Source organism: Chrysochloris asiatica, unplaced genomic scaffold (genome assembly GCF_000296735.1).
Source record: "Chrysochloris asiatica unplaced genomic scaffold, ChrAsi1.0 scaffold00135, whole genome shotgun sequence".
NCBI lineage: Eukaryota > Metazoa > Chordata > Mammalia > Afrosoricida > Chrysochloridae > Chrysochloris > Chrysochloris asiatica.
In genome coordinates, this window is record NW_006408653.1 from 4,878,526 (window position 1) to 4,891,696 (window position 13,171).

Here is a 13,171-nt window from a genome sequence, read left to right on the forward strand (position 1 = left end):
GAAGGTAAACACATAGGAACAGAGACCCAGATGGTGAGAAGGTCAGGTAGATTACAGGATAAAACAGACTGCACTAAATGGAGAGAAAAATTAACGGACTGTAAGGCAACCTCAAAGAAAATTAACACTTCACAACATATCAAGGAAATGAAAATCCAAAAACATGGAAACATTAAAACTATGAGGAAACTCACAAGAACACAATAAGCACAAACTCAACAAAGGAAGACACACAGAACAAAGAAAGCAGCAACAACACAAAAACAAACAAACATAATGGCAGCAATTAATCCATACCTATCAATAATCCATATACTGAATATAAACAGATTAAATTCACCTGTTAAGAGACGGAGGGTGGCAGAATGGATAAGAAAACAAGATCCTTCAATATGCTGTCTGCAAGAGACACATCTCACACACACAGACAAAAACAGATTAAAAGTCAAAGGATGGAAAAAATATACCAAGCTAATTGCAATAAAAAGCAAACAGGAGTGGCAGTACTAATCTCTGATAAAATAAACTTTAACGCAAAAACCAGCATAATAGATAAAGAAGAACATTGTTTCTAAAATACATAGGAAACTACAACACCTCTACAAGAAAAAGACAAATAACCCAATTAAAAAATGGGGACAGGACGTGAACAGACACTTCACCATGGAGGAGATACGACCAACCAACAAACATTATGAAGAAACCCTGTACAGGGTTTCTGACGCTTTAAATCTTTACACTAGCAGAATGCCGCGTCTTTCTCCCGCAGAACAGCTGGTAGTTTTGAACTGCTGACCTTGTGATTCGCAGCCCGATTAGTAACCACTACACTACCAGAGCTCCTATCACTAGCCATTAGAGAGATGCAAATCAAAACAACAATGAGGTATCATGTCACACCAGCAATAACAGCAAAGATCAAAAAAAAAAAGACAATAAATGCTGGTGGGGATGTGGAGAGACTGGGACACTCCTGTGTTGCTAGTGGGACTTCAAAATGGTCCAACCTCTCTGGAAAGCAATATGGCGCTTCCTCAGAAGGTTGGAAACAGAAATACCTTATGATCCAGCAATTCTTCCACTTGGTATTTACTCACAAGAAATACGAGCCATAACACAAGTAGATAAATGGACACCAATGTTCATAACAGCACTATTTACAATAGCAAAAAGATGGAGACAACCAAAATGCCCATCAACTGAAGAATGGATAAACAAACTGTGGTACATACACACAATGGAATACTATGCTACCTTGAAGAACAACAAGGAAGCTGCAAGCCACCGCATAACATGGATGAACCTTGAGGACATTATGTTGAGTGAAATCAGTCAAGTCACAAAAGGAGAAATATTGCATAGGACCACTACTGTAAAAGACTAAGAAAAATAACCCATACTAAAGGGGGGTGGATTCTTTGCTGGTTGCTGGAATATGGGAAGGGGGGGTGAGGGGAGGGAGGGGAAGGTGGAGCACAGGGCAGGGAGTAGACAGGACAGTTTGGGTGCTGGGGAGGGGGGCAATATAGAAGAAGGGAGAGTGGAATGGAAGAACAAAGCGGATGGGAGAACAAGTAGGCAGGCTTGCATGGGCTAAGTGGGACAGAGGTAAATAATGATGTATGCACAATCTTGGAACAACAAGGCTCTGGGATACAGGGATTGAGACATGGTTGGAATGGGGAAAAGGGCAGAAATAATGTTAAAATGCTTAGCTGTCTTTTGAATCTTGGTTTCCCTTGCATACCATTATAAAATAGACACTGGAAGGGAAGAGAAAGGAATAGCCAGAAATATCACCATAGAAAGCTTGTAAGTTCCGTCTTCTGCCTATAACTAATTGAAATACCTAAAATGGGGATCCAACATGCCCAGTGAAGAAGGCTTCCTGTGGAGCCTCTGCATTACATAAGACCATAGGTGGAATCCTGAACAGCATGCAGAATCTTCAGAAGTGGGAAATTTCCACTTGAAAGGACGAGCAGAACAGCCTGGAGTGGCTAGAAGAACAGAAGATACTTCTTGAAAGAAAGACGGACAGAAAAAATATAAAACAATATGGGCAGTCTGACAGATTACTACAAGAACAAGCAAGTTGCTCGCCCAGGAGACATCAAGGCAAGTGGTCAGGTCCCCTCAGAACAAACCCCCTTCTAAGATTAAGACTCAATGGGAATACACACTCTGATTGGTGACCACGTTCGTCACCAATAAGAGGAAGTGAGGGAAAAACAGCAATGAAGCTGCGAGCTAAGCCCTACAACGTTTAACAGACCCCTGTGAACCCGGGTGGAGACCTGGTTGGCTAGCAGTGTGGCAAGACCTCAAGACTCTTGGGCCCAGAGTCAGTGACACAGCCACAAAAGACTAGAGTGGAGAGTGAAGCGTCCAGCTGATAAGAAGAGAGGGCATATGTACAAGAACACCCACACTTGCAGATAATACCCACTTGACGTCGCTTCAATGACTGTATGATCAGAGCTCATCTAGAAGAAAAAAGAAGAGGAAAAAAAGAGTATACAATTTGATAAAGTTGACCTATACCTATGGACGCAGAAGCTCAAAAGAGGGAATAAATCTTTACAGCAAGGATCATTCCCACTCCCTCCATACAGAGTAGACAGGGATGGGCAACTTGGGACATTGGCTACCCAAAGTGGGGAGGAGCTACAAAGGCAAGAAGTGACTGGCTTATAAGCTTTTAAAAGGGAACCTAGATCCAGAGAGTGTGGAGGACGGTAGAATCTCCACTGAGTTGTATCCAATCTGTCTAGGTAGGGCTGATGAAAGGAAATGCGGATAGGTCTCTTGTGATACAGTAGTGAATAATTGTAAGGGTTGAAAATGTAAACATAGACGTTTTGTAGCAAGGAGAAGAGTGATTAACTTTGCAGTCTAGGAGTGGAGGTCCTGGGACCATCAAGGTGTAAGAGTGGAGAGCGGGACCCTACCCAGAGAAGCAGTGACGCCAGAGATGGAGGCAGAGACGATGATGTGGAGAGATGGAGCAGCTGTGGACTATAGACCCAGAGAGGGAGAGGGGGCTGTGTGCTGACGACTGGGGGGTAGGCTTGTAGGGTATACTCTTTGGTTGGTTGATGATGCTTGTGGGGGATTGTAACCATGGCAATGAAATGATATACAATAGGATGGTGTAAAACTAATGTTCTCCCATGTAAACTATCACATAATTCACAATAAAACATTTAAAAAAAAAGGAAGAAGAAGAAAATAAAGGTTCTGAATCTCGTTTGTGATGCTGGGAATGGTCAAGTTGGTCTGAGGACCATGGATGCTGAAATGATGTGAGTGTACTCAGCAAAAAACGTGTTTGTTGTCAATGATGCTCAATACAGTTTGCTTTGAACTACCTCAGAATAAGCCCTTGAGATTCATGTTCTTTAAGCAAAGGTTTGGGATCATGGTTTTATGGATCTGTTCAGTGTGACCTAATACTGGTCTTAGGGCTTCCACTCTACCTCCTAGTCCACTGAGTAGTGCCTGGGGTATTGTTAGAGGCCAGCTGAGCTACAGTGATTCGACGCTGTTCGCCTGGAGAACAGAGGAAGGAAACCTAGAACCTAGGAATCCTAGACGAAAATTAAACTATAGGTCTCAGAGTCTCCATGAACTACTATCTCCCTTGCATGAGACCAGAAGAAATAATTGGTGACCAGCTACAATTATTGAATGTTTTGATCAAGGACTCAACAGATGGTTGGTTCTTCATCAGAAAGAGAAAAAATGTGGACCAGTACTTCAAATTCTCACAAAAGCCACACTTACTGGACACGTAGAGACTGTAGGAACCCCTGTATCTATTGCCTCAAATGGACTTTTGAACCTTTAATCAAAACTAGCCCATGAAGTCACCTTTGAACTAAACAACAATTTAGTTCAATTAATAAAAAATGTTTGCCTTGAGCGCTGTACTCTTTCAAAGAATTACCTGTGAAATCAAATTGACAATAGTAACTCCAAGCACAAATGAAAACTGAAGAAACAGAGTGAACAGTAGAGAAACAGTCTGGGTAGAGACAGTGAGAAAGGTGAACCGTGATGAACCACTCTCTTTGAATTCTTCATGTAAAACTGTCCAATGGTTGCATGCTTTGTTTTGTATATTTTTAGTGCCTGCCCTCACCCCAGGCCAAAGACCTCTTGAACTTCAGACTGAGGAAAAAAAAAGATGATTTTTTGGCTATTTCAGCTGGCAAAAATAAGTGCAGTGGTCTATATCTGTCCTATCCTTATCATATTCCTCTGATAATCTGCTTCACCCATCCTGTTTTAATGTTCATAGCAATCTTGCCCCTGGGTTTACAGCTCAGTATCCACAGGGTGCCTGCTGATTCTGTCAGGACATTTAGGGCAGGGAAGCAAATTACTTAAGTCTCACTCACAATGGACAGCAGTATAAGAGACTTCTCCCTTTGGAGGTCTTGAAAATCATGTACTTCTACAGAGTGAAATTATTAGAGGAAGGACTGACTGCCTACAGGCTTTAGAGGAAAGCACAACTGGGCTCATCTAGTGCCCCCCACCTACAGTTATGCCATCTTGAGTACGCTCCTTCACTTGCTTTAAAGTTCCTCATCTGGAAAACGGAGAGGACACTATCATTGCACAGAGACTGTGATGAAATAAATTAGTAAATACAACCCGCCTGTACAGGACGAGTTGACTCTGACTCACAGTGACCCTTATACAGGGTTTCTGAGGCTATAATCTTTACAGGAGCAGAAAGAAAGTCTCATCTTTCTCCCATAAAGCGACTGGTAGATTGAACTGCTGGCCTTGCAATTAGCAGCCCAAAGTGTACCACACTACACTACCAGGGCTCCTTTGTCATGCAAATGATAATTTCTTTCATTATTAATAAACATTAAAAAGTAATGCAGTTTTTCAACAAATGCTGACAAAATTGGAAATCCATTTGCCAAAGAATGAAACAAGACTCATCTCACACCACATATAAAAAACAAACTCAACATGAATTGAAGATCTACATGTAAAACCTAGAACTACAAAGATTACCAATGAAAAAACAGGGACAAACTTAGGGACTAAAATACATGGCATAAATATACAATCAAACATTACTAAAAAAACACAAATAGTATAAAACAAAATAGATGCCTAGGACCTCCTACAGATTTCGCCAACAGAGTAAAAAGGAAGCTCACAGACTGGGAAAAATTTTTTGCAACAACATATCAGACAGGGTACTAATCTCTAAAATTTATAGGAAACTACAACACCTCTACAAGAAAAAGGCAAACAATCTAATTAAAATATGGATACACACTTCACCAAGAAAGACATTCAGGCAGTCAACAGATATATATGAAATGTTCACAATCATTAGCCATTAGAGAGATGCAAATTATAGTAATAATGAGATATCATCTCACACCAGCATTAACAGCAAAGTTAAAAATGAAAACAAATGCTGGTGAGGGTGCGAAGAGACTGGGATCCTCCTATACTGCTGGCAAGACTTTATATAAAATGGTTCAAACACAGTGTAAAACAGTATGGTGACTCCTCAGAAAGTTGGGAATAGAAATATCATACGACCCAGTATACATCCACAAGAAATAAGAGCCAGGTCATGAGTATGCACTCGGATGTTCATCATCGCAGCACTATTCACAATAGCAAAAGCATGGAGACTGCCTAAATGCCCATCAATGGAATAATGGATAAACACATTTTGGTACACACATACAATGGAATACTATGCAGCATTAAAGAATAACAACATATCTGCATATCACCTCATAGCATGGATGAACTTGGAGGATATTTATGCTGAGTGAAAGAAATTAGGAAATCAGAAAAAGACAAATACTGTATGAGACCACTATTGTATAAACTGAAGAAAAGGTTTCCATACTAAAAGAAACATTCTTTGATGGTTACCAGGGGTGGGAGGAAGGGAGAGTAATTCACTGACTAGAGAGTAGACACATGTTCACTAAGGTGATGGGGAGGGAAATATACAAGAGGGAGGTTGGCAGAAGAATGATGAAGACAGGTGAAGACACATGAAGGTATGTAAGGCCTAAAAGGGATAGAGGTAAATAGTGACCTTGGAACAACAGTGTTCTGTGGGTAAATACGTACACAGACACACAAGCTGAAAGAATAATGGGGGAAGAGTGGGATATATAAATATATATATATTTACATATCCCACAAATATATAAGTGTTTGAAAGAGAGTATATTTGTATATGGGTAACTACAGGGAGGAAGCAGGATAACTGTTGTTACATGGAGGGATTGGAATCATTGAGATGAAACAAAGTGCGTGATTTGTTGAATGTAGAACTGGTGTGATCTTGTCTGTAAGCCTTCATTCAATTCACAGTAAAAATAAATTAAAATTTAAAATAAACACCATGTTAGTCTTAAGTAAAAAAAATATCCCATATAGTTGACAGTGAAAAAAAAAATCATATATACTTTCAGTATCATTGTCTTACTTCTTGCAGTGATTAGTGGAATCTTCTTTACAACAGCTGTCAAGAGTTGCTGGATAGTTTCTAAATGGTCTATCCTGAGAAGAATAAAAGAAGAGAAAATTGAGGTAATAAATTAAACACATGTAGCAGAGCACCTAGCCAAATATACAAAGGTGCTTCAAAGAGTTTGTGGAAAATTGGATTAAGAAGATAATGGAATTTTTCCACAAAGTTTCTGAAACCCCCTTGTATATATATCTGTTTCCCCATTCCAGGGAATTACAACTTAAACTGATTATATTGGCAGGTCCTTCCTTCCATTGATAGTCTTCTTTACATATGAAGAGTGCTCTAGGCTTAAAACGAAAATGTCAAGATTCAATACACAGATGAGACCCTAGAAACTGCAAATTATGCAAATGTCATAAGCATTTTATTTTAAAATTAAGTAGACTGCAACTGGAGCAGAAAAATTCTATCACACAAATGCTTAATTTAGGGCTGTTATACATCATGCCCCCATCTCTTAGGTTAACGTGGCTACATTTCTATTGTTCCTGGCAGGCTGAGAAGTCTATAGTCAGAGGTGAGTTTCCTATTTGGAAATTAGAAAATCTCAAGAAGCATTTTCTAGAAGAAAAGCAAAATGAGTGCATATGGTCCCGGAGAAGGCAGCTGTGTAAGATGGGCCAGGTGTGTGGATCATGAGGCACAAATGTGTACACATCTGATAACTTTATCATGAGACATTTCATGATACCTAAGGATGCAGCAAAGAACACACAAGCTGGCAACCTCAACTGCAGGGAGATTATAATCTCACCTGAGGCTCCTAGGTAAGGTGACGGGCAAATTCAGTGCTACCCTTAAGTCCTGTCAATGTTCCCCATAAAGGCTCTCTTCATCTATGCATCAGGTGCTAACAGCATTTACTGCATATGGACCCAAGGTCTCCACCCATCAAGGGGCTTACCTCTATACACACAACTCTACACATACTCAGCTGGCACAGGGATGGTGTTTAAAAAGCATCATAAAAACACCCAAAGCAGAACTTCTGTAAAAAGGACTGAAATAATTACTTAATGACATAGTTTCCCAGCTCAGAACTTTCTTCTGTTTTCACTGCTGTCTGACTCTCCTGAGAGAGGCAGCTTGGCCCAGGTGTTTCAGGTTCAGTCTTCACTACAAGGGAAGAGCAACAAAGAGAGAGCTGTCAGGGTTCAATGATGGAAGGTCATGTGCAGGCAGAAACAAAGTTCTCCCATTGAACCCCAGTGAGGAAACTACCACCCCAGCTGCTGTAGGGACACAGCCAGAAGGCCTCACATGACTCCTGTCATCAGAGTCAGCAGACAAGGGAATAACTGTTAGCTTGGGTCTTAGGAAGAGCAACTCCAGGCTCATGACAAGGCTGGGGCAATAAAACAGCTGTTGAGAAACTTCTTAAAGAGACACCACACTGTTATGTGGGCTCCGGTGCACACACACACACACCCACATGATTGTACAATGGTATATTAAAAGATAAAAGCAGTCTATTCTCCATTCTACTATTATGATCTTCTGGATATTACCTGCCCAGTTAGGTTTATCAACTTCCAGCATTACCTTAAGTGCTCTGGGACATAAGGTAGAACGCAAATATCAGATGTGTTGTCCTTAACAATATCTCAGCCAATCATTAGTTTGTCTTTTAACAATACCAAATCTACTGATACAAGTTATCAATGTTTTGCCTTCCGCTCCTTCTAGTTTCCTTCCATCAAACAACCATGAGCACACATGTGTTACTGCTTTTGCAGCAGCTCCCTGCCCCCACTCTTTTCCAGGCAGTTCATTTTGTACATCAGCATCAGAATCATTTTCCCCGAAGGTCTCTACAGGGTCATTTCCTTATTCAATATCCTCCAGTGGCTCCTTTTGTAACAGGGTCTCCAAATGAGATACAGAACATCTTTCTTCCCTGTATCTGTTTTATTAATGTACAATGTGAATACAGGAAAATAAACAAATTTTCATTTATTCATGTTGTTGTTGTTATGTGCTGTGGAGTCGGTTCCGACTCATAGCGACCCTTTATAGGGTTTCCAAGGCTGTACATCTTTATGGGAGCAGAAAGCCTCATCTTTCTCCCGCGGAGCAGCTGGTAGTTTCGAACTACTGACCCTGAGGTTCGCAGCCCGATTCGTAACCGCTACGCTACCAAAGCTACTTTCATTTATTATTAGCTGAATAAATTTTATTTATGTATATACCATACCCATGTAACTAACCATCACCATTCACTTAGCTCTTCAATTCAAATAGGCTCCCTTATGGTTCCTTCCTAACCCCTCCTTGCTAAAGATAATCGGTTAGCCTTTTCTACATTTTCCCATGTTAACTGGAAACACTGAAATACTCTTTTGTGTTAGCAGTTTTCTAGCTATTTATAAACAATGAACATTTCTGTGCATATTTTTGGTATACAAGTGTACTCATTTCCCACAAGTAGATTTTCTGGAATACAAGGCAAAATAAAAGTTTCACTTAATCAGAAACTGACAAACTAGTTTCCATAGTGATTACATCAATTTATAGTCCCACCATCAGGATAAGTAAATTTCTAGTTGGCCAACACTTGGTATTGGCAGTTCTTCTAATGTTGGTGTTTCTGGTAGGTAAAATAGTACGTCATTATCGACCTAATTTGCACTTTCCGGGTGATGAATGAGGTTGAAAAACTTTTGATATGAGCTCATGAGCTATTTGGAATTCCTCTTCTGTGAGGTGCCAGCTCTTAGCTTGTGTCTATTTAAAAAAATTAGTTGTCAGTCTTTTTCATATCAATTTTTAAATCTATGAGGACACTCCAAATAATTATGGAAAATCAAATAGAAAGATGGAATTTTTCCATGAACTTTTCTGAAGCCCCCTCACAATATACATTCTGAATATTATTCCTTCCTCAGATATTTGTATTGCAAATACCTTCTAAACTGTGGCTAGATGTTTGCTCTCTTAGTGTCTTCTGATGAATTGAGGCTCCTCAAACTAAAAAATAATCCTGGTGTGGCACCTACAGGATCAACACAAACTTGGGGGTTCAAACACACCAGCTGTTCCTTGGAAACCCTATACAGGGTTGCTGTGAGTCAGAACTGACTTGATTGCACAAATAAAAAACAACAAATTAATAAAGTCCCATTTATTAACCTTTTTTAAAATGACTAGTTTCCATACGCTTCTTGTTTAAAAACTTATCCTAAGGTCATAAAGACATCCTCATACTATAAGCTTTATTATATTTTTCATAGTTAGGTTTCTGATGTTGTTAAGCGCTGTGGAGTTGGTTCTGTTTCATAGCAACTTGTATAAGATATTCTGAGGCTGTTAATCTTTGCAAAAGCAGATATATAGCTCAAATTAGTATTTATTTATGCTATGAGATAGGGATCAAAGTTCATTGTTTTTCCATATAGATAGATCCACTTAACACAGCACTGTTTAAGTATATCAGTAGATACTCTGATGTTGTGGCTCGGCTAGTAATCAAAAATTCAAATGATTTTTGATGTATCCAAATCCATTGCTAGAGTCTATTTGAGCTCATAGCCACCCTATATAACAGAGCAGAACTGTCCCCCAAATTTCCAAGGCTTTCTGCTCCCACAAAGATTTATAGCCTTGGAAACCCTATCCAGGACCGCTCTGAGTTGGAACATACTGGACAACACTCAAAAATAACAAGGAGCAGATTTCTCCTGTGAAGCAGCTGGTGGGTTCGAACAGCCAACTTTATGGTTAAAGTCAAGTGTTTTAATGACTGTACCATCAGGGAGACTTTTGATGTGTTCTGACATATGTTATATGACCCTGCTAAATTTATTTATGCTGTTCTTAAGTGCTGTTGAGTCAGTTCCAACCCATAGGCCATAGGGACCCTGCATGGTTTCCAAAAATTGGCTGGTGAGCTTGAACCGGTGACCTTGTGATTCAAACCTACTCTGCAGTCTAGTTCATTAACCCACAATGCCACACCAGGATTCCAAAATTCATTTATAGTAATCCTAATATTTTACTGAGGAGTCTTGGTGTGGCACTGTGGGTTAATGTGCTGGACTGCAAAGCCACTTCGAACCGCAGGGTTCACCAGTTTCTCCTTGAAAATCCTATACAGGGTCGCTATAAGTCAGAAATGACTCCACAGCACTTAACAACAACATTTTATTGAGGAAGATCAATTCTAGGACCTAATTTGTTGGGAATTATTTATTATCATGAATGGGCGGTAAATAAATTTTCTTTGAGGGAAGGTTTTAAATTACACATTCCATTCTCTTAAACAGATTTAAGACTATTTTAAATACTCCCCCCCCACCCCCCAGTGTGTTTGGGCTAAGTTTTCAAAAAGCTTATTCATTTCATCTAAAGTTTCAAATGTACCTGTTTGTGGTCTCTTCACTATCTTTGTTAATGTCTGCAGATACCTGTAGTGATATCCCTTTTTTAGTCTCACTGCCCTGTCTTTCCCTAGAATAGTTTTTCCAGAGGATTAGCATTTTCATGGCTCTAATAATCTTTTTTATCACCTTTGGAATTTTCTCCATTCTCTGAGTGCCAATTAAAATACACATCCTACAAATTTTGGTTGTGTTTTCACTACCATTCAGTCCAATATACTTTCTAATTTCCCTTGTGATTTCTTCATTGACTCATGGTTTGCTTATGTGTTACTTCATTTCCAACTACTTGGGACATTTTATAGTTATTTTTCTGTTAATGATTTCAAGTTTAATTCCATTATGGTCTAAGGATATACTAAGTATGCTTTCAATACTTTGCAATTATCAACACTTGCTAATGGCCCAGCACAAAGTCTCTTTTTGGGAATCTATTTCAAGCGCCCTTGACAAAATGTGTACTTTGAAGTTTCTGGGTAAATGTAAATTGAATGGTCAATTGTTACTATTAAAATTCTCTGTATGCTTAACTTTATTGATTAATCTTCTATCTGCTTGCCCTGGAATCTCTAAGGGCAGTTCTGTTCTCTCCTATAGAGCTACTGTAAGTTAGAATCAACTTAGCGGCAATGAGCATTGGGATACCTGTCCTATAACTCATATGTTCAACTAGAGAAATGAATACATGTGTCCTCAAGACTTGCACATAATAGTACCAAACTGGATACAATCCTAATGTTCGCCAAGTGAAAATCCAAACAAACTGCAACTGAGCTGATTTCAACTTATCGTGACCCTGTCTAGGATTTCCAAGGTGGTAAATCTTTACAGAAGCAGAAAGCCTTATTCCTCCCTCTCTCCTCCCCTAGAGCAGATGGTGGGTTTGAACTGCCGACCTGTGGATAGCAGTCCAGTGCTTATCCTATGCTTATCCACACCAAGGTTCCTTATATCCCATCAACAAGAGATTAAATGACAATAGAGTCATACAAAGTGGAAAACTACTCAGCAATCAAATAGGATGAGCCATTGATACATGCAACAATGAACAAAACCATGAGGTGCAGTGAAAAGCCAGATACAAAAGAACACATGTGCTTCCATTCACATAAAGTTCAAAAACAAACACAAATAATTTTATGGTCACATAAACTAGAACGTTAGTTGCCTAAAATGAGTGGGAATTAACTGGAAGTGTTAAGTTATTTCTGTAAGATAGTTCTAGATGTTGAATTGAGTGGTGGTTACAAGGATTTGTATATTTGTACATCATCAGAAATCCTGGTATGGATAATGCATGAGTCCACCAGGCTGGTTTGAATTGACTCGATGGTACTTTAACAGTAACAATACACATCAGGAGTCCTGGTGGGGCACTGTGTAGGATAAGCATGGGACAATTAACGCAAGGGTGGCAGTTCAAATTCACCAATCTCTTCTCAGAAACAGTTCGATGGCACTTAACAACAACAATATACTCATCAAATGTTATACAATTTGCATTTTGCTGTACAAAATTATTCCTCAACTAAAACAAAATAAAAGATGCTGTGACCTTAATTAATTTGATAAGAATCTGTTAGCTGCAAGCCTTATCAGATGTACCTCCTACTGAGAGTGTAACTGGTACAGATTGCCAATAATGCTTTCAGTAGCTCCCTTTATAACAGGGACTGGCAAACTTTTTGAATGAATGTCCAACCAGTAAATATTTTAGGCTTTGTTGGTTGTGTGATCTCTGTGTGAACTAGTCAACTCTGCAGTTGGAGCTTGAAAACAGTCATAGACAATATGCAAATGAACAGGCAAGACTGTCTGCCATTAAGATTTTATTTACAAAAACAGGCACCAGGCTTCAATTTCCTCCTCTACAAAAGGAGCACAATGATACTCAGGGAGGAAGTCCAAAGTGCATTGAAAAAAGTGGCAAAAAACAAGGCACCAGGAATTAATGGAATAAAAATTGAAATCTTTCAAGAAAGTGAGGCAGCACAAGAGGCACTCATTCATTTCTGCCAAGAAATTTGGAAGACAACTATCTGGCTGACTGATTGGAAGAGATCAGTATTTATGCCCATTCCAAAAAGAGGTGACCCAACAGAATGCGGAAATCATCGGACAATCTCTTCGATATCACAAGCAAGTAAAGTTTTGCTACAGGTAATACAGAAATGGCTACAATCATACATTGACAGAGAACTTCCAGAGGTTCAAGCTGGATTCAGAAGAGGCCGTGGAACGAGAGATATCATTGCTG

At 39.4% G+C, this 13,171-nt stretch overlaps 1 protein-coding gene across 1 annotated transcript in view; it reads right to left on the bottom strand.

Annotated features, from left to right (window-relative positions):
* The window catches only part of YEATS2 (YEATS domain containing 2), a 124,447-nt gene that overhangs the window by 10,458 nt on the left and 100,818 nt on the right, over window positions 1–13,171 (bottom strand). Inside the window, exons 23-24 of the mRNA XM_006869809.1 lie at window positions 7,552–7,654; window positions 6,491–6,564 (exon numbers count right to left, since the gene is read on the bottom strand). Of these exons, the coding sequence (XP_006869871.1) occupies window positions 6,491–6,564; window positions 7,552–7,654 (177 nt within the window). The remainder of the gene's footprint in view (window positions 1–6,490; window positions 6,565–7,551; window positions 7,655–13,171) is intronic.